Here is a 21,521-nt window from a genome sequence, read left to right as displayed (position 1 = left end):
GGCTGTCCCTGGACCTCATCCTCTGGCCATGGGGCTTTGGGCTCCAGCCCCGCACTGTCTCCCCCAACCCTCCATCCATGGCTTAATTTGTCTCCAGGCTTGCCAGGGCTGATTAAGTCTGCTGTGAAAAGTGATATTTGTGTGTTTGTTAATATCACTTTTCACAACAGACTTACTAGCTAGCAATAAATAAATTGCAATGCTTTGGATGTGTAAATGTGCATATTTATTGATTAGCTTTAGGATAACCAAAGTATTTTAGGAAAAAGTGAGATAGTGGCCACCAAAAAATTTATCCTGAGAACCCCTGCACTAGAGAATGTACAACAGTTGCCTCCTCCCCCTTTGCCTACATACTTATGCACTCTTAATCACTAAGAGACTCCACAAGTAGCAAGGAAACCACTTCCCTTCCACCTCTGATAAACACGGAAACCACTAAAGAGGGGAAAACCATTCAGTCAGGGAGTATGGAGAAGACTACAGGTGCATGGACTAGAGAAGTCTTCCTGGCAGTTTTTAAAAACAAGTTTAATGTAAGAGTGTGCAACTTGTGCTGTAAATTCAGGTATTGACTAAAAACATGGCTGTATCTGGACAGCAATATGGATGAAAGAATCTAACTGAATTGCCTTTAGGAGTTGTATTAGGTCAGAAGTGGGCACAGCCTTCCCTACCTGGCCCTCCATATAGTTTTGCACTCCCATGTGGCCCTTGTAATACCCCTGTATTAGGCTCATTGTGGCAAGTCATTGAAGAGTTAAGATGTCTTTTTAGGATAGAGAAGTACCATCCTGCTATCAAAATGTTTAGAATATCCATCAGCTATATGCATTATAACTTACAAATCCTTTGGGATACAAAGTCAAGATCTTGCAGAGAACATTTTAAATTGGTGTGTGGTTTAGAAGGGCAAGAGTGAATATATATACTGCAATGTACTCCAAAGGGGCAAGACTCCATTTTAGTGAAAGTGCTAAGTTTAGAGGAACGGCTGGAAGTCTCCAAAAATAAGTTGAGAAATATCATGCACTGGAGAAGTGCAAGAATGATTTGTTGTTGTTGTTTTAAGAGTTTAATTAAAGCAGCTCAGACTAGGCACAAGTCTCATGTAAATATTCTCAGATGCCCTACTACATGCAGGACAGAGAAACATTTACATTCAGCTCCCATGATTCAGCTGAGGTCTGTACCCCTGCGCCAGTCATCATTGCCTTATTCAAAAGTGATATTTCTTTCGTGATTCCAAAGGAAGAGTCAGCAAAGGGCTAGTTTTTGTTCATTTACATGGTCTTTTCCTTCAGTGATCATTACTAGCATTTCACTCAGTCTGTGCCATGTCTGCTCTGAACAAATATACTGAGTAGTTCTAAATGCGAAGTAAGACCATCCTTAGGGTCAAGCCACAGTGCATTAGGCTGCCACACAGTAGTCAGTTTGAGATGAGACTCTGGGTCCTTAGTTCCTGGGACACCATGAATGGAAGGGTCTCAATCCCCACAGGAAAAGCATCTGTCTGGGTCACTCTGTGAGTCCCCTCCAACCAACATAAGGAGCGGTGCTGAAAGACAGCAGAAGCAGTGTGGGGTGAAAAGCCAGTGTAGCACAGCCAAAACTGTAATGTAAAACATTAAGGGCTTGTCTACACTTAACACCCTGCAGCTGCATTGCTGTCGTGCTTCAGTGTAGACACTACCTATGGCAATGAGAGGTGTTCTCCCACTGGTGCAGGTAATCCGCCTCCCTGAGACTTCTTCCATCAACCTAGCACAGTCTACATGGGGACTAAGGTCAGTTTAGCTATGCTGCTCAGGGGTGTGAATTTTTCACACCCCTGAGTGACATAGCTGAGCTGATCTAATTTTCTAGGGTAGATCAGCCCTAAGACTAGAATATGTGGCAGACAGATCATCTGAAGACTAGTTTTCCAGGGTGAAGAAAGTTTCTAGCAGAATAGCCTAGTGGACTACTAAACATCTAGCAATACACATTTGTCAGAAACAAACTTGTTGAGGAAAATATACTAAAGTACTTGTTTCTTTTCTACAGCACATGCTTCAAAATCTAATTTTAGAACTAATTTGTTCAACCCATCTGACATTTCCATTCACTGATCAAATTTGCCCAGTACAGCGATAGCAACAAGACAAGTGGGACATTCTGAATCTTTGCCTCTCCTCACCTACCACAGAGTAGAGTTGTTGGGACTACTGTTTTCCATTAGGCTTCATTTTATACAATTTTCAGACCAGAACTAGGAGTCTAGAACTAATCACACAGTTCTGCAATCAAAACCCATCTAATATCAAGAAATGCAGTGACTTTCTAGAAATGCTAGCGGACATTCTTCTCCAGAATGGTGCGGTGCTGCTCCACCACTTGCTCCTCTCGATACTGTCCCACGAGAAAGGTAATGCTGTCTCAATACTGTGGAGCACCTTTAAGACAGCTGGTGTTTTGTGCTCCACCCCATCAACAAATACTGTACTATATTTAGTCAGAGGTAGACAAATTAGTAAGCTATTAGCTCAGAATACACTTGGTTTATCTATGCCTGCTGGACTTATCTGCAGTTGGCTGGACAGCTTACCCGTGTTTATTACATCAGAAGAGAGAGCAAGTTTTTAGATATACCAAATTACTTACCATCATCTGGATCCCGAGCAACAAAAGTCTTTCCTTCAATTTCATCCATCACTTCATAGATCATTTCCATTGAGCCTGGGGCAGATATGATAGCATGACAAACATATATGCAACTATCAGAGCTCCACTATGTTACACAGTCCATTGACAAGATATGTCTAGCAAAAGCACCATGGAAATGGAACCAGGTGTTGGTGGGATTCTGAAGGCAGCTCAAGTAACAGTTCTTTTTTCTCCCTCTCACTATGGTTTTGCTGCTCCAAATCAACTGCAGTTTTATTTAAATTAAAAGTTGCCCAACTGACATTGGATTTACATAACACAACAGGATGGCTTCAGAAATGTAGACATTTCCTAAAAGACCAATTCAAGATCCCTCCCCAAAGGCCAAGCAAACAGGCCTTAACAGGCAGGGGATTTGCCACAGCGGTTGATGGGAGGAGCTGACAAAATCCAACCCACTCAACCACAGATACCAGTGCAGCTGACCCACAAACATTATTACAGCCTGTGAACTATAGTAGGTTTCAGAGTAGCAGCCGTGTTAGTCTGTATTTGCAAAAAGAAAAGGAGTACTTGTGGCACCTTAGAGACTAACAAATTTATTTGAGCATAAGCTTTCGTGAGCATCTGATGAAGTGAGCTGTAGCTCACGAAAGCTTATGCTCAAATAAATTTGTTAGTCTCTAAGGTGCCACTAGTACTCCTTTTCTTTGAACTATAGTAGTGACCACTGCATTCTTTTCTTCCCCACCCTCAGGGATTTTGGCTAGTGGACCATGTGGTGATGGATTCCACAGGTCAGACTCCTGCCTTTCTTCCACCCATGCTACACAGAGTACCACATACAGCACTGTTCCCAAGCAGCAAGGGATGCAGAGTCCCTCTGCATGGCCTATCCCATTTCCAGTGTAGTGCTGTGTTAAGGGCTTGCAAGAGTGTAGGATTTTCTGACTAATGCATAATCATAACACAGTCTTCTATTTGCTCATCTCCATGTGGAAAGGGTATCTCTTCTGTCCCCACGGAAAGTTCGCCAGAGAGAAGAAGCCTCCTCTCCTTAACAGGAGCCCCCTTAGCTTTTTCTAATGAGCTATTTGGGCAGTTCAGCAATCAGAGACCCAATCATAATGCACATGATCCTTAGAAGATAGTTGCATGGCGTGACAGTATTTTCAAACCATCAGAGTGCTACTTTCATCCAAGCCACTTTTAGGCACTCAGAACAGTTTGTAACTAAGACACAGAGCAAGTTTACATTTTACGTACCAGATTTATAAAATATACCAAGGAGATGTTCAAACGTTGCAAGGCTGGGTTCTGCAATGTACAAAGACACTGAAGTCAGCCTGGTAAATGGAGGCAGGCGAAGCTTTACAACTGATCTCTAAAGTAACAGCAAAGAGACACTGCACAAAGAAGTTATATATATATATATATATATATATATATAGTCTATTAATACCTGTGTATCTGCAAAAGAATTAATAGCAAAGGTTTCTCAGAGACTGAAAAATAAATGAATAAATAAAACTAACATGGCCCCAGAGATGACATTAACCATATTATTTTCTCTCTTAAATCAGTGGAGTAAAAAAAGCCACATTTAGAACTTGTGTAGTTAATAGTCCATTTGACTATTCCTATCACACATGGAATCCTATGTTACACATTACAAATGTACAATTATTCATAGATTGAGACCTGAAGGGACCACTGCTCATCTAGTCTGATCTCTTTCAGTCAGTAATTCCTGCATCAAGCCCATAACTTCTGATTAAAATAGAGCGTCTCTTTTAGAAAGACGCTAGTCTTGTTTTAAAGACTTCATGGGAAACAGACTCCACATCTCTGGAAAAACTGTTAATGACTATTTACCCTCACTGTTGAACATACATTCAAACTAGAAATAAGGTGCATCTAGCTTCAGCTTTGAGCAAGTCTATACCATTGTGCCTTTTTCTGCTAGATTCACATACCAGTTATCAGAATCTTTTAAACTCTCAGAACCTTGTCTTTCTTTGGTTAAGCCTATGATGTATTAATCATTTGTACAGTACTTTACAATTAAGAATTAAGTCTAGAATAGGACTCATGAGAGTCAGGTTCAATTCCAGGCTCTGGCACGGATTTGCCAGGTTACGTCACCTCTGTGCCTCAGTTTCCCCCCATCTGTAAAATGAAGATAACTACACTGACCACCTTTGTAAAGCACTTTGAGATCTTTGGAGGAAAAGCTTTATGTAAGAGACAGGTATAACTAAATTATGCCCTGCCTCAAAACTACTCTGGCCATCACCCCTAAAGTTTGCTATTTTGGAAGTACCATTACAAATATCCAATAGAGTCTAGGGCTCTCTCTTACCTATGTTAAGTGCTTTCATTTCCCTCAGTATCTTTAGGGAGATACCCTTTCCCATACCACCACATTTCCTCAGGGTCTTCAAAACAGCATTAAAAGTTAACAGATTTGGTTGCACCTTTTGTTGAACCATGTGATTCAGCAAGTCCTATACCAAGGGGGGGGGAAAGAAAAAAAAAAGAAAACCACACTGCTTTGCGTTTTACTCAGGACAATTCAGCACTTCTATAGAATTTCAGGTGTTTCTTCTGTCTTTATATTGCCAGTGGATGATTGCTCCCGAAACCGTACATTTACTAATGCATTATCTAGTCTTTGTTTAGATTTCCCAAATTATGGGGCTGCAATAAGTTTGCTTGGGTGACTACTCCACTCTTATGTTACCCCAAATAATTTAATCTCCCTCCATGGTTTTTATTCCTTTCATATATTTGTAGACAAAATTCAGTGCAGAACTTTGTTGAGAATGCTTGCTCACGTTCCATCTTAATTCCACACCCATTCCACTGATTCATGTGTTCTTTAGGCTATTTCCTAAAGGACACATGAATCTCTTGCAAAACAATAGAAGGATTTTTTTTGGTTCTACAAAAGTTAGTATTAAACTGGAGTACTTTCTTTGCAAGCACTAATTATATTAGCACCTCATTAGAAAGCTTTTATTTCTAGTATTATTCAAAACACATTTTCATTTACTCCAAACAAAACCAGCTTCCAGCCTCTTCCGTCCCTCATCCCTTCCTCCTTACTTCAACAAGTTCCCATCTTTCAGTGTAGTTTTCTTTAACTTCTGGGACTGCTAAAATTAGGGCATTGAAGGTGTACACATCAGCTGGAAGAGTTAAGAAAGTTAATTTCACAATGAGCAGTTGTATTTTACTAACAAGTACATCTTTATATGGGAGTTTATCGCTTATTGCTAACATGGCTCAGGGCTAGGCAAAGTTTTCATGTGAACTTGTTTCCAGGCAGTCAACCACATGTTCGTCACACTGGAAAAAAAGCAGAGTTCACATTCAGCTCCCATGATCTAGCTGAGGTCTGTACCCCTGCGCCAATCATCATTGCCATGGAAGAAGAGATACTCAAACAAAATTAGAATATTTTACAACTGTCCAGAAGTATGGATTTTAAGTAACAGAATATGGTGCATTATATACCAATCTGTCAACTATTACAGAAAAACAGGAGACAGAAAGACACTCACCGGTGTGCCTGTCATTCAGCAAGTCTGTGTATATATCATGAGCCCTCACGCAAGCCCCATGCTGAGAGAAGATAAAAATGTTTTAGAGAGATACTGACATAGTAAACTGGAAATGAGCAAAACAAAAACTGATGTCCTCTGGAGATAACTGTACCTTCACCATTCCTCTGATCATTGTGCAATAGGAGTGTGCATTTCTCTCTGGCATTAGGTTAAATATCCTTTCGGCATTGTTGTTCTCCCTAAACTCAATAAAGAGTAGAATATTAGATAGGAAGTCTAGGAGGAAGAATAAGTAGTTTATGAAATTTTTGAGTTAGAGAGTTCCACGAAGAATATCCTCAGGAAAAGAATTGAACATATTACATCTCTAGTTTGCTGTATTCTACAGAAGAGTAGGGGTGTTACGTCTGGGATCCAGGAAAAATTCTAATTTGGATAATCCTATTTTACCTAGCAAAACTTTTCTGCCAGCATCAACTGGAAATGGTATTATTCTTCACTTCTTGTCATCCATCGTGTCTCATACAGAGATGACAAACATGATTTCTATTCGTAATTCAACTTCTAAAGCTTTAAAATCACTTTGTCTAGAGATATTTTTAGGGTGACCAATGCCATGACAACTGAGCATAAGAACATAAGAATGGCCATACTGCAGAGGTGGGCAAACTACGGCCCAGGGCCACATTTGGCCCTCCAGATATTTTAATCCGGCCCTTGAGCTCCCGCCAGGAAGTGGGGTCTGGGGCTTGCCCCACTCCGATGCTCCAGCCAGGGAGTGGGACTGGGGTCGTACCCCACTCCGCACGGCTCCCAGAAACAATGGCATGTCCCCCCTCCAGCTCCTACATGTAGGGGCAGCCAGGGGGCTCTGCACACTGCCCCACCAGCTCCCATTGGCTGGGAACCGCAGCCAATGGGAGCTGCAGGGGCAGCACCTGCACACAGGGAAGCGCGCAGAGCCACCTGGCTGCGCATCCACGTAGGAGCCGGGGGCGGGGGGGGGGGGGGAAAAGAGGACAAGCCGCTGTTTCTGGGAGCTGCTTGAAATAATCGCCACCCGGAGCCTGCCCCCCGACCCCCTCCAGAGCCCCAACCCCCTACCCCAGCCCTGATTCCTCCTCCTGCCCTCTGAACCCCTCGGTCCCAGCCCGGAGCACCCTCCTGCATCCCCAACTCCTCATTTCCAGCCCCACCCCAGAGCCCGCACCCCCAGCCAGAGCCCTCACACCCTCCTGCACCCCAACCTTCAATTTTGTGAGCATACATAGCCTGCCATACAATTTCCATACCCAGATGCGGCCCTTGGGCCAAAAGGTTTGCCCACCCTGTCATACTGGGTCAGACAAATGGGTCCTTCTAGTCCAATATCCAGTCTGACAGTGGTCAATTCCAGGTACTTCAAAAGAAATGAACAGAACAGGGAAATTTGGAGTGATCCATCCTCTGTTATCCAGTCCCAGCTTCTGGCTGTTGGAGGCTTAGGGACACCCCAGGGCATGAAGTTGCAACTCTGACTATCTTAGCTTACAGCCATTGATGGACCTATCCTCCATGAACTTATCTAATTCTTTTCTGAACCCAGTTATACCGTTGGTTGATTGTGTGAAGAACTACTTCCTTTTGTTTGTTTTAAACCTCTGCCTATTAATTTAATTGGGTTACCCCAAGTTCTTGTGTTATGTGAAAAAGGTAAATAATACTTCCCTATTCACTTTCTCCATACCATTCATGATTGTATAGACCTCTATCATATCCCCCTGCCCCGAGGCATCTCTTTTCTAAGTTGAACAGATCCAGTCTTTTTAATCTCTCCCTGTATGGAAGCTGTTCCATACCCCAATCATTTATGTTGCCCTTCTCCAATTCTAATATAGCTTTTCTGAGATGACGCAATCAGAGATGCATGCTGTATTCAAGATGAGGGCATACCATGGCATTATGCAGTGGCATATGATATATTTTCTATCTATCCCTTTCCTAATAGTTCCTAACATTCTATAAGTTTCTTTGACTGCTGCTGCAAATTAAGCAGATGTTTTTAAGAGAATTACCCACAATGACACCAAGATATCTTTCCTGAGCGGTAACAGCTAGACCCCATCATTTTGTATGTATCGTTGGGATTAAGTTTTCCAATTAGCATCACTTTGCATTTATCAGTACTGAATTTCATCTGCCATTTTCTTGTCCAGTCACCCAGTTTAGTGAGATTCATTTGTAATTCTTCGCAGTCTGCTTTGGACTTAAACATCTTGAGTAATTTTGTCTCATCTGCAAACTTTGCCATCTCACTGTTTCATAAATGATCTGGGAAAAGGGGTAATGTTGAACCACATAGGGCCCAATGCAGATCCTTGGGGGATCCCACTATTTACCCCTTCCCATTGTAAAAACTGACCATTTATTCCTACCTTTGCTTCCTGTCTTTGAATCAGATACTGATCCATGAGAGGACCTTCCCTCATATCCCATGACTGTTTATTTAGCACAAGAGCCTTTGGTGTGGGACCTTTTCAAAAGCTTTCTGAAAGTCCAAGTACAGTATATCCACTGGATCATCCTTGTCCCCATGCTTGCTGACTCCTCAAAGAATTCTAATAGCCCTGGTCTACACTAGGAGTTGAGGTCGAATTTAGCAGTGTTAAATTAATTTACCCCTGCACCCATCCACATGACGAAGCCCTTTTTTTTTTTTTTTTTTTGACTTTAAGGGCTCTTAAAATCAATTTCTTTACTCCACCCCCGACAAGGGGATTAGCGCTGAAATTGGCCTTGCTGGGTCGAATGTGGGGTACTGTAGATGCAATTAGACAGTATTGGCCTCCGGGAGCTATGCCAGAGTGCTCCATTGTGACCATTCTGGACAGCACTCTCTACTCAGATGCACAGGCCAGGTAGACAGGAAAAGGCCCGCTAACTTTTGAATTTCATTTCCTGTTTGGCAAGCTGCAGGTGAGTGCAGAGCTCATCAGCAGAGGTGACCATGCAGAGCTCATCGGCAGAGATAACCATGATGGAGTCCCAGAATTGCAAAAGAGCTCCAGCATGGACCAAATGGGAGGTACGGGATCTGATCGCTGTATGGGGAGAGGAATCCGTGCTATCAGAATTCCGTTCCAGTTTTTGAAATGCCAAAACATTTGTGAAAATCTTCCAGGGCACGAAGGACAGAGGCCATAACAGGGACCCGAAGCAGTGCCACATGAAACTTAAGGAGCTGAGGCAAGCCTACCAGAAAACCAGAGAGGCAAACGGCCGTGCCGGGTCAGAGCCCCAAACATGCTGCTTCTATGATGAGCTGCATGACATTTTAGGGGGTTCAGCCACCACTGCCCCAGCTGTGTTGTTTGACTCCTTCAATGGAAATGGAGGCAACACGGAAGCAGGTTTTGGGGACGAGGAAGATGATGATGATGAGGTTGTAGATAGCTCACAGCAAGCAAGCGGAGAAACCGGTTTTTCCGACAGCCAGGAACTGTTTCTCATCCTGGACCTGGAGCCAGTACTCCCCGAACTCACCCACGGCTGCTTCCCGGAGGGCAGCCTTATTCCATCCACCATGTTAGGACACTTTACCACACCAGGCCAGTAGTACGTAGTCGGGAATCATTGCAGAACAAAGCATTGCAGCGTTCAAACAACATTTGATCTTTATCTCTCTGTGTTATCCTCAGGAGAATGATATCATTCATGATCACCTGGTTGAAATAAGGTGCTTTTCTTAAGGGGACGTTCAGAGGTGCCCGTTCCTGCTGGACTGTTTGCCTATGGCTGAACAGAAATGTTCCCCGCTGTTAGCCACGGGGAGGCGTTAACCATGTGGTGGGGGGAGGCAAAATGCGACCTTGTAACGAAAGCACATGTGCTATGTATGTAACGTTAACAGCAAGGTTTACCGTAAAAGAACGTACCCATTGTTCTATAAAATGTGTCTTTTTAAATACCACTGTCCCTTTTTTTTCCCCTCCACCAGCTGCATGTGTTTCAAGGATCATAGGATCTTCTCCTTCCCAGAGGCTAGTGAAGATCAGAAGGCGAAAAAAAAACCACACTTGCGATGAAATGTTCTCTGAGCTCATGCTGTCCTCCCACATTGACAGAGCACAGATGAATACGTGGAGGCAGACAGAGTGCAGGAAAGCACAAAACGACTGGGAGTAGAGGTGGTGGGCTGAAGAGAGGGCTGAAGCTGATAGTGGTGGCAGCGTAAAGAGAGGAGGCAGGATTCAATGCTGAGGCTGTTGGAGGATCAAACTCATATGCTCCAACATATGGTTGAGCTGCAGGAAAGGCAGCAGGACCACAGACCGCCGCTACAGACCGCCCTCCTCCCCAAGTTCCATCGCCTCCTCATCCAGACGCCCAAGAATGTGGTGGCGGGGCCTCCGGCCACTGCACCCCAGAGGATTTCCCAAGCAACAGAAGGCTGGCATTCAATAAGTTTTAAATTTTTAAAGCGCTGTGTGGCCTTGTCCTTCACTCCTCCACCACCCCTCCCAGGCTACCGTGGCAGTTATCCCCCTATTTGCGTGATGAATTAGTAAAGAATGCATGAATGTAAAGCAACAATGACTTTATTGCCTCTGCAAGCGGTAATCAAACGGAGGTGGGGAGGGTAGTTAGCTTACAGGGAAGTAGAGTGAACCGGGGGCGGGGATCGTTCATCAAGGAGAAACAAATAGAACTTTCACACCGTAGCCTGGCCAGTCATGAAACTGGTTTTCAAAGCTTCTCTGATGTGCACCATGTCCTCCTGTGCTCTTCTAACTGCCCTGGTGTCTGGTTGCGTGTATTCAGCAGCCAGGTGATTTGCCACAACCTCCCACCCCGGCATAAACGTCTCCCCCTTACTCTCATAGATATTGTGGTGCGCACAGTAAGCAGTAATAACAGTGGCAATATTGGTTTCGCTGAGGTCTAACTGAGTCAGTAAACTGCGCCAGTGCGCTTTTAAACATCCAAATGCACATTCTACCACCATTCTGCACTTGCTCAGCCTGTAGTTGAACAGCTCCCGACTACTGTCCAGGCTGCCTGTGTATGGCTTCTTGAGCCATGGCATTAAGGGGTAGGCTGGGTCCCCAAGGATAACTATAGGCATTTCAACATCCCCAACGGTTATTTTCTGGTCTGGGAATAAAGCCCCTTCCTTCAGCTTTTGAAACAGAGTTCCTGAAGATGTGAGCGTCATGTACCTTTCCCGGCCATCCCACGTTGATGTTGGTGAAACGTCCCTTGTGATCCACCAGTGCTTGCAGCACTATTGAAAAGCACCCCTTGTAGTTTATGTACTCGCTGGCTTGGTGCTCCGGTGCCAAGATAGGGATATGGGTTCCTTCTATGGCCTCACCAAGTTAGGGAATCCCATTGCAGCAAAGCCATCCACTATGACCTGCACATTTCCCAGGGTCACTACCCTTGATATCAGCAGATCTTTGATTGCGTTGGCTACTTGCATTACAGCAGCCCCCACAGTAGATTTGCCCACTCCAAATTGATTCCCGACTTACTGGTAGCTATCTAGCATTGCAAGCTTCCACAGAGTTATTGCCACCCACTTGTGAATTGTGAGGGCTGCTCTCATCTTGGTCTTGTGCCTCAGGGCAGGGGAAAGCAAGTCACAAAGTTCCATGAAAGTGCCCTTACACATGCAAGTTTCGTAGCCACTGAGAATCGTCCCAGACCTGCAACACTATGCGGTCCCCACCAGTCTGTGCTTGTTTCCTGGGCCCAGAATCAGCATTCCACCACATGAACCTGCCCTATTAGCACCATGATGCCTACATTGCCAGGGTCCATGCTTTGAGAGAAGTCTGTGTCCATATCCTCATCACTCTCGTCACCGCGCTGATGTCTCCTACTCGCCCGGTTTTGCTTTGCTAGGTTCTGGTGCTGCATATACTGCTGGATAATGCGCGTGGTGTTTAATGTGCTCCCAATTGCCAAAGTGATCTGAGCGGGCTCCATGCTTGCCGTGGTATGGCGTCTGCACAGAAAAAAGGCGCGAAATGATTGTCTGCTGTTGCTTTCAAGGAGGGAGGAAGGGCCTGACAACATGTACCCAGAACCACCCGCGACAATGGTTTTGCCCCATTAGGCATTGGGATCTCAACACAGAATTCCAATGGGCGGCGGAGACTGTGGGAACTGTGGAATAGCTACCCACAGTGCAACGCTCCGGAAATCGACGCTAGCCTTGGTACTGTGGAAGCACTCCGCCGAATTAATGCACTTAAAGCATTTTGTGTGGAGACACAAACCATCGACTATATAAAAATGATTTCTAAAAAAACGACTTCTATAAATTCAACCTAATTTCGTAGTGTAGACATACCCATAGATTGGCGAGGCATGATTTCTCTTTACAAAAGCCGTGATGACTCTTCCCAACATATCACGTTCATATATGCGTCTGATAATTCTGTTCTTTACTATAGTTCAAACAATTTGCCCGATATTGAAGTTAGGCGTATTGGCCTGTAATTGCCAGGATTGCCTCTGGAACATTTTTTTTAAAAATAGACATTACACTAGCTACCTTCAAGTCATCTAGTACAGAGGCTAATTTAAGAGAGAGATTGCTTATGCTCAAATAAGTTTGTTAGTCTCTAAGGTGCCACAAGTACTCCTTTTCTTCATACTACAGTTAGTAGTTCTCAAGTTCCTTCAGAACTTTTGGTTGATACCATCTGGTCCTGGTGACTTCTTACCATTTATCAATTTGTTCCAAAACCTTCTCTATTGACACCTCATTCTGGGAGAGTTCCTCAGATTTGTCATCTGACAAGAATGGCTCACTGAGTTTCTCTGCAAGGGCCTGGTCTTCCTTTAGTACTCCTTTAGCATCTTGATCATCCAGTGACCACACTGATTGTTTGGCAAGCTTCCTGCTTCTGATGTACTTCACTTTTTTGCTGTCAGATTTTGTGTCCTTAGTTAATTGTTCTTCAAGTTCTTTCTTAGCTTGCATTATTCTACTTTTCCACACGACTTGCCAGAGTTATGCTCCTTTCTATTTTTCTCACTAGGATCTGACTTCCAGTTTTTCAAGGATGCCTTCCTGCCTCTATATGCCTTTTTAATGTGCTGTTTAGCCATGACGGCATTTTTATTGTCCCCTTACTGTTTTTTTTGTTTTTTTTTTTAATTTTCTCCTGGTGCTTCAGAAGTCTTCAGGATGACAGATGTAACATAGTAATCAACAGAGTTGCAATTATTTGCTAGTCACATGTATGCTTGTCAGCCCACCCTCTCTCAAATGTTGCAGAATATCGACTGTGTATAAGATTTACAAACTACTCCAACCATGTTAAGCCAGAGGTAAAAGGTCAAGCCATTCTTAAATCTCTTATTGGATCTTGATTACAACTCTAGAAAAAGTACAATAGAACCTCAGAGTTACAAACACATCAGGAATGGAGGTTGTTCATAACTCTGAAATATTCATAATTCTGAACAAAACTTTATGGTTCTTTCAAAAGTTTACAACTGAATATTGACTTAATACAGTTTTGAAACTTTATTATGCAGAAAAAAAATGCTGCTTTACCTTTACTTTTTAGTACTTTACATTTAACACAGTATTGTACTGTATTTCCTTTTTTATTTTCGTCTCTGCTGCTGTCTGATTGCTTACTTCCGGTTCCAAATGAGGTGTGTAGTTGTCTAGTCAGTTCGTAATTCTGGTGTTCATAACTCTGAGGTTCTACTGTATATTTAAATACATCAACATATGGTATAAAGAGGTGTCAGCTGCAGATATGTTAATAGGTCTTTACAAACACAACAAAAAGAAACTGAAATCTTAGAACACGACAAGATTCACATCCAAATTACATTTAATAAAACCCCAAGAGACTGCAGGAACACCTTCTATATATACCTCCACTTAGGGCCAATGAAGCCTGCGGTCTTCCGTGAACGCCCCCTCTGTCTCCTCTGATCTGGAGCTTCCTCCTGAAAAGATTTTTGCCACAAATATTTACAATGAGTAAAATATCAACCTTTTATTACAATTCTAGTAAGTGATACCTAGAATTAAATAGGCTAAAGACCACTCCAATTAAACAAGATTTATACACTGCAAAAGAAGTCTAGTGATTCCGTGCCTTCCCCCTAGTCACACAGTGTAGACATTGCTTGCAGGTGGAACCGTATTCCTTCACCCTGCCTTGCAATCTACAACCGACAAGTGAATATGAACTGCAAGTGAACTCATGTATGGAACACAGAAAGAAGAGGAACATTAGACTCTTCTCCCCATGTATAATTGGTTTGTCTGCCTTGAGATGACAAGGAAGCCAGTTTGCATCATCTTGTTTGGTGCTTTAAAAAAAAAAAAAAAAAAGGATTTTAATATAGATTTTCTCTCTCTTTTTTTTTTTTTTTTAAAGCACCAAACAAGATGATGTCACATTAATAAATGAAACCCATCTTCATGCATTTGATTTGGGAGACCAACACACATACATCTCTTGTAAACATACACACCCAACATGTGTATGTCTGAAAGGGTTTGCTCCTGTCATTAATCGTTACGTCAAAATACAAAAAAAGTAAATATTAAATGAGACTGTATTTCAATTACTTGCTTATTCCTGTTCACCCTGCAGAACCACATGCACCCTGTTGCCCACCCTGGGCATAGATTAGAAATAATGTCCCCATTGCCCACTTCATCTAAAAGCAAAAGACACCCGTCTCCATGCTCTGTATGCTAACCAGGGTACAGGAAAGGAATTCAGCCATCAGAAATCTTTTGAGTATGTGGGCGAGCGAAACGGGCAGCGAGCTGGAACCAGAGTGGTGGCATTGGAGAGTAGGGAAGGAGAAAGATAGGGAGTGAGCGGGAACAGTATCAAGACACACTCTCCTTTCCTTACCACAGGGCCAAGGAGAGAGCAGCAGCACTCATATGGGATAAACAATTGCTTGTTCCTGGTCAGCAGGCCTTGGCATCAGTCCCATCAATATGCTGGTTGCACATTAGGACCTTAGATGCCAGCCATGGCTGAAGCCTTACCAGCATGTCAGTGCTTTATCATGGTTCTTGGTACCCAATTCTCTGATCTGTGAAGGCAGAGATCCCACCCTGAGAAGTACACTAAGTCAACCCTTGCCACAGGCTAGCCCCTCTTTGTAGGATATCACTTTTTTTAATTATAAAAACATGGCGGGCAGAAAAAAAATGTTATCCACCTTCACCACCACACTGGTCAACAACTGTTTAAGCATGGTTCTTGCCAGCAAGGTTTCAGCTAAGTCTGGACAGCTTTTAAAAGTAGGCCACTTTGGTCAGTTCACAAGATTTATAACTGCTCAGCACACTCATGCCTCTCCAGGCACACAAGGTGTAAGAATGTTCTTGCCATCACATGTGCTCTCCTACTATTTGAGCAGAAAGTTAATTAAACAGCCTCTTTACAGTTTTTTGTACCTCTGATTCTTCCAGCTCCTCCTTTTGTTCAGACTGGTCTTCCCTATTAGGCTCTCTGTCTCCATAGAAACATAATAGATCCAGAAGATGGTTTGAGGTCTCCAGAGATAAAGGGATTCCTGCAAGCAATGAGGAAGCAGAATTATGAAGCATAAAGGATACATTGTTTATTCAACACGCGTGAAATGGGGCTCTTCATTGACACCAAAACATGTCACAGCATGCAGAATTTCCAGAAAGCAACTTTAGATGAACAAAGATGGGTTCAAAAGCAACACTCCCAGAATTACACATCCAGATTACACAGAAACGTCAGAATAGGGTGACCACAGAATAGCATTTTAGTACCCATAAAAAAAATGGGTGTCTTCTTGGCTGTAACACTGATGCCACTGCTGGCTATCCAGAGCATGGACAAGAGGTAGAGCTTTGCTGATCAAGTATTGGCTGGTGTGGGGGTGACAGATAGTGACCAAGAGTGAAAGTGCTGCAATACCAGTATAACCCAACTAAAACACCATAAGCTTTCGGTAAGGGCTCCTGTGCTCTGCCCTCTCAAAAAAGCTAGTGAGGGACAACGTGTTCTAGGACAGCAAACCACCTCCCCCATCAAAAACATTTAATCTCAACAAGCTTTAAATTCATGCAATGCAATCCTCTCCTCTCCATTTGTTAGGGCCAGGCCTTCTCAGCTCCAATCATCTCATATTTCTTTTTAGTTCTTTACTCAAAAGGCCTTGCATTCCAGGCTCTTTCCTGCTTCTTGACAGACATATGGCCCAGATTAACTAGAGTGGTAAAAGAAAGAGCCTATCTTGGAACCTCCTCCCTCGACACCCTTATCTTCCACTCCTGAGCTAGCAAAGTGTATCATTCGTGAGACTACTAAGAACGTCTAGTGAACAAGTGATAGCAGATGAGAGCCCAAGATTTAAGAACCAGTTCCCAAGAATACAAATCAGTTCTGCAACTCTGTACTTTAACATTAAACCAGCTTTACCCTACGTCTAGGTCTCCATACACATAAGCTGGCTGCCAAATTCAGTTCTGTAGCTCAAGGTGGTACCTGCTTGCAGGAGCTGATCAAACATGTCCACAGAAGCTTTTATTCTTCTAAGCTGGATACGTTCTTTAAGAGCTGCCTCACTCACTTCTTCAATCTGAGGTGTAAGGTTCTCTGGCATCAGGCACTAAAATTAAAGAGCACACAGGCTGAATGGATGCTCTACTCCTGGGGGAATTCTGTACCACTGTGTACGTGCAGAATTCATGCCCCCCAACAGAATTTTTTTTTTCCCCTGCAGAAAATACATTCTGCAAGAGGGAAGTTGCAGTTATGTCTTGTGCCCACTAGGGGCTGCTGTGGCACCAGAACAGAGGGCAGTCACTCCCAGGCAAGAGTAGTCAGCTGAGGATCTGGGGGGAGAAGAGGCTGCGTTCCTCACAGTGCCTGTCCCATGGAACCAGATGAGGAGGCATGGGATATGGCGGGAGATGGACAGCGAGGGACACATGGATTGCTGGGGGGATCACAGATTGGGGTTCAGAAGGGCTAGTGGGGGGCTCTGATTCCCAAGCCTTTGCACTTCTTCTGAGGGGTGTGGGAAATTAGATTCTGTATTGTAGTTTAAATGAATTATTACTCAAAGTTCTGTATTGATATGCCTAGTAAGGAATCTCTTTGTCAAAAAACATTTCCTGAATCTTTTTTGGTATCTGTATTGTTACCAATATACTTGCTGACAGGTATTTTGAAACAAATCATGAAAATATTTGAAACTGGGATGATTATATTGTTATTTTGACAAATAAAATATTCATAATTTTAAAATACTGTGTGCAGAATTTAATTTTTTGGTGCAGAATTCCCCCAAGAATAATGCTCAAACCATCTAATAGCCAGGACACCAACTGAAATGTATTACCCATCCTAAAAGCCATTATGGCTCCTATCTTCCCTGCCCCTCCAAAATGTAATAATAGAAGTGACTGTAGCACGAATCATTTTCTGGGGATTAGGGACTGCATTTACAAACTGGACCATCAACACGAAAATCATTAGAATTAAAATCAAACTAGAAACAAAACAAAACAAAAAATCAACTAGATCCATTCACTTCTTACTTCTGCCTGAAAAGCCTTGACTGACTTAAATCACAAATGTTATCTAAGGTCTTAAAAGATGTTCCCCTTGGTAAACCCAAACTGAAATGTAGCTTATGTAAACAAGAGAACACTAAGTTATTCAGTGGTAAGTCATAAGGTTTTGCCATGTTTAGACTAATTTTTGGGCCCAGTCCTATAATCCTTACGCAAACAGTCCTACTGCCCATATTGCTACATAGCAAAAGTAGAGATACCATGACCACAAGAGCAGAGAGTTTACCGGTATATGAGGCTCCGCAATGTCCTTCTCAAAGAATCGAGGGAATTCGTTAACAATGTATTTTGCAGCATTTTTCCCAGACTCCCTGGACAATGAAAATAAACGCTGTATAGGAAGGAAAGGAGATAAGTTTGTTTCTTTACAATACTTAGTCCTCTGGGGGTCAAGTACGTTATGCCTCCCCCAGAGCATGAACACTTTTTAGGGACAGGAGAACACTCCTTTGCTATCTCAGCTGCTAAGCTCCCCCCGATCCCCATCTCACATCGACTACAGCAGCCTTGTCCTCTCCAATCTTCACTCTCAAATCACATTAGTCCCTATCCTAATTTTTATGGGATTCCAGTCACATCAAATTCAAGTTCCTGGACTTCACTTTCAAGGTCTCATTTAATCTTGCTCCCACCTACGTTCCTTCTACTCGCCTTCTCTTATATTGCACTTCTTCCAATTCTGCCCCCCCAACTCATGACTTTATGCCTTCTATCTGCTACCCTCCATGATTGAGATAAACCAGCTGCTGCTCTGCAAGTACCCTCTCTCTCTTTCAAAGATTTCTTCCTCTCAACACTATTCTTTCCACACACTCCATTATACTATGGCTATTCTGTGTAAGACTGTAAGTTCTTACAAGTTGGGACAATTAGTTTCTTATGGTATATAGAGCAACACACACATTTACAATTATATACAGATGTTTTAGCTCACATTTTTATTTCAAATTTTACTAAATTGCAAGTGTATACTGTGTTGCAAGCATCAGCTCTAGAGGCAGTATTTAAACTGAGTAATCATTGCACATAAACACCATCTGTGCAACGGTTTGTATTCCTCAACGAAAGCTGCATACCAGCAAAGAGTCTGGCAGTGCAGGCCAGTGGATAAGGTATTAGACTGAAGAAACAGTAGCAGTTCTTAAAGTGGAAAGGGAGCAGGCAGCTAAGTGCCTGGGTGGGGGGGGGTCGGGGGTCTGAGCCTGCCTGGTAGTGTTGCCCCCGATTCTGCCCAGAAGAACCTTATAATCAATAGGAGACCAGAAGTACTGAAGGAAAAAAATATTCTGAACACATTTAAAGACTGATTAAAAAAACCCCAAGATGCCAACTGTCCCCTTAATACCTGGGGGTAGAGTTCATCCAAGTTTCAAAATGGAATACTTACAGACTCAAAATAGTTTCTAGGGATAAGGTAGGGGTCATCTTGAAACATATAATGTGCAGCTGTAGGATCCTATAGAAAGGAAAAGGCAGAATTTCAAGTTTTAGAAGGGTGTATTGTAGATATATCTTATTTCATCTCTGAAATTAAGGGACTGTCAGCAGGTCTAGTGCAATCACCTCTCTATCCCATTTTAAAGAGGAAGATATTTATGTAGCAAAAAATTCACCAGTTTGAAATGTAGCCATGAGTTGGTTTGGGAGTAACATGATTAACCATTTTTTCAGAGGTACGTAATAGGTATACATACATTACTAATACAGTGATCACATTAGATGGGAATCTAAATAACTAAGGTATTAAGAGCATCCTGCAAAGCAGCAAGTGCCTTAACTGCCACAGAAATGAAAGGGACCTAAGAGCTCTTAACACCTTGCATGACTGGGCTATTAATTCCAGGAGTCATCAGCAAACACTAACTTCTCTGGGACTCTCTGTTCCTGTGACTAACAGAATCTTGATTTAGAAGATTTCTGGTCTTTAGTCTATAATGCTTTTTAAACAGGCTCATTTGGTACAGTTTTTAGAGTGAAAACCAAGGGCCTGATTCTCTGCTACCAAGCACCTTGCATAATGAATGTAAAACTCTACCAACTCAGAAGCTAGCATTTTAAAATATGCTTCGCACTCAGGCTGCACTGATGAGAATGGCTGCACAATGTGCATGGCAACCAAGAATTAGACTCTTATGGTCCACAGTGCATGCGCAATCTCTCCTCCATTCTTTAACAGTTCCACACTGGTCTGACACATTATCTTAACATATTACTACAGAGCATCAGCTCCAGACAGGTTATTCATAGAAGACTCAAGGTGCTGAATGATGCGGAAAGTTTGTGCTCAGATGGCAACTAGGATCCCATTTTTCACTTATGATTGTGGCAGGTATATAAAAGGTCATCAGAATGCAAGTCTAGTGCATTAAAAAGCAGCACTACACAGTTCCACAGGATTTATTATAACCGAAGAAAGTACTTACCCTGTTTACTGTAGATGCAAGTGTTTGAAGAACTGCTAGTTTATCCCTAAATTTAAGTAACTTGCATTAATAGTGTGCAACAGGCTTTCACCATCAATTCATATCATGTATTAACTTTTTGTCCTGTACTACATGAATTGGGAGTCTCAGGGGATCACGATTTTAAGAAAAATTGCACTGTCAAATATAATGATGCTCTAAATATTCTAATCCTATTTAAAATATATAATTTTCTCTTGGCACATGGAGGGAAGAAGGGGAATGAAAGCTTGACTGATGAAGTGGCGTTAAACCACTTAATTTAATACCTTATTATATATTTATTTAATTAGTATGAAATCATTGCAGCCAACACAGTTAAGACTTTATAAAAATGGTGTCTGTATATGCATTTTCATCCCCCCCACCCATGCCAGGTGCACTAGTTGAGAGAGAACTATAAGGAGAGGGGTAAGGGAGAGAATGTTATCTCTGAAAGCCTCAAATCACAGAAACCAATTCTTGCACTGAGGGCTGGATATAGTAACCTATGCTGTGACTCTTGGGCTGATTGAAAGATATGTAGTTGACGGTGCCAAGAGCTACTCCTTTCCATAATGCTCCCAAGCCTTGCAAATTCAAACTCAAATCCTTCACAGGTAGCATGCTGTACTGACATTCAATTGCTAAGCACATCCATCCATATTGGTTTGCCTCATATATCTCACTTCTAGATCTACAGTAAGACTCACTCTACACTCGAGTCAGCTCCCCTCCATGGATCAACTAGCAATAATAAGAATGGACTGGGGTACACCCAATACCATATCTCCAGCATCACCTTGACAATAATCCATTCTCCAAGATTTTAGAAATGCTTTTATTTCATCTACTCCAATTATGCAAAAGTTTATTTTAGCTACATTGAAATGTGTAGTTTCCCCATTGACCTTCTCCCTCACACCACAATACACAAAACTGAGATTTATTTACTGTTAGCATACACAAAAGTGTAGAGGGGCAGATGTCAGGAAAACTCTGGGGGTCCCAGCTCGGAGGGAGAAGAGCAAGAGATGAGATATTAACACTCACCAAGTTTTCTTTCTTGGAACAACAATTTCTTCTTCAGTAACTTCAATAAGAAATATTGATCATAATACTGTTAGAACACAAACATGAGACTGGCATTTCTGCAACTACAACCAAACTGTTGATTACTCTAAGCTGTTAAAAGTCAAAAACAGCAGTCCTGATTTTTAAGACGGGCAATTCTGAACCTATTATGTTTTAAATTCCTCTTTA

At 42.5% G+C, this 21,521-nt stretch overlaps 1 protein-coding gene and 2 non-coding genes across 4 annotated transcripts in view; all 3 read right to left on the bottom strand.

Moving 5' to 3' along the window:
* Positions 1–21,521, bottom strand: part of PTCD3 (pentatricopeptide repeat domain 3) — a 36,444-nt gene that overhangs the window by 13,575 nt on the left and 1,348 nt on the right. For both annotated transcript variants that reach the window (XM_038398782.2, XM_038398783.2), the window contains exons 3-15: positions 21,312–21,351; positions 20,241–20,286; positions 19,205–19,273; positions 18,044–18,148; positions 16,724–16,847; positions 15,658–15,776; positions 14,104–14,177; positions 6,370–6,457; positions 6,216–6,276; positions 5,758–5,840; positions 5,012–5,156; positions 3,916–3,966; positions 2,647–2,721 (exon numbers count right to left, since the gene is read on the bottom strand). In XM_038398782.2, the coding sequence (XP_038254710.1) occupies positions 2,647–2,721; positions 3,916–3,966; positions 5,012–5,156; positions 5,758–5,840; positions 6,216–6,276; positions 6,370–6,457; positions 14,104–14,177; positions 15,658–15,776; positions 16,724–16,847; positions 18,044–18,148; positions 19,205–19,273; positions 20,241–20,286; positions 21,312–21,351 (1,080 nt within the window). The remainder of the gene's footprint in view (positions 1–2,646; positions 2,722–3,915; positions 3,967–5,011; positions 5,157–5,757; positions 5,841–6,215; positions 6,277–6,369; positions 6,458–14,103; positions 14,178–15,657; positions 15,777–16,723; positions 16,848–18,043; positions 18,149–19,204; positions 19,274–20,240; positions 20,287–21,311; positions 21,352–21,521) is intronic.
* LOC119855343 lies at positions 1,085–1,217 on the bottom strand. The gene has a single exon (XR_005292844.1). It is a non-coding gene; the product is annotated as a small nucleolar RNA SNORD94 (small nucleolar RNA).
* Positions 5,933–6,079, bottom strand: LOC119855344. The gene has a single exon (XR_005292845.1). It is a non-coding gene; the product is annotated as a small nucleolar RNA SNORD94 (small nucleolar RNA).

Source organism: Dermochelys coriacea, chromosome 4 (genome assembly GCF_009764565.3).
Source record: "Dermochelys coriacea isolate rDerCor1 chromosome 4, rDerCor1.pri.v4, whole genome shotgun sequence".
In the NCBI taxonomy this organism is placed as follows: domain Eukaryota; kingdom Metazoa; phylum Chordata; order Testudines; family Dermochelyidae; genus Dermochelys; species Dermochelys coriacea.
The sequence above is the reverse complement of the archived record's forward strand: the minus strand, read 5'-3'. Positions and strand labels throughout refer to the sequence as shown.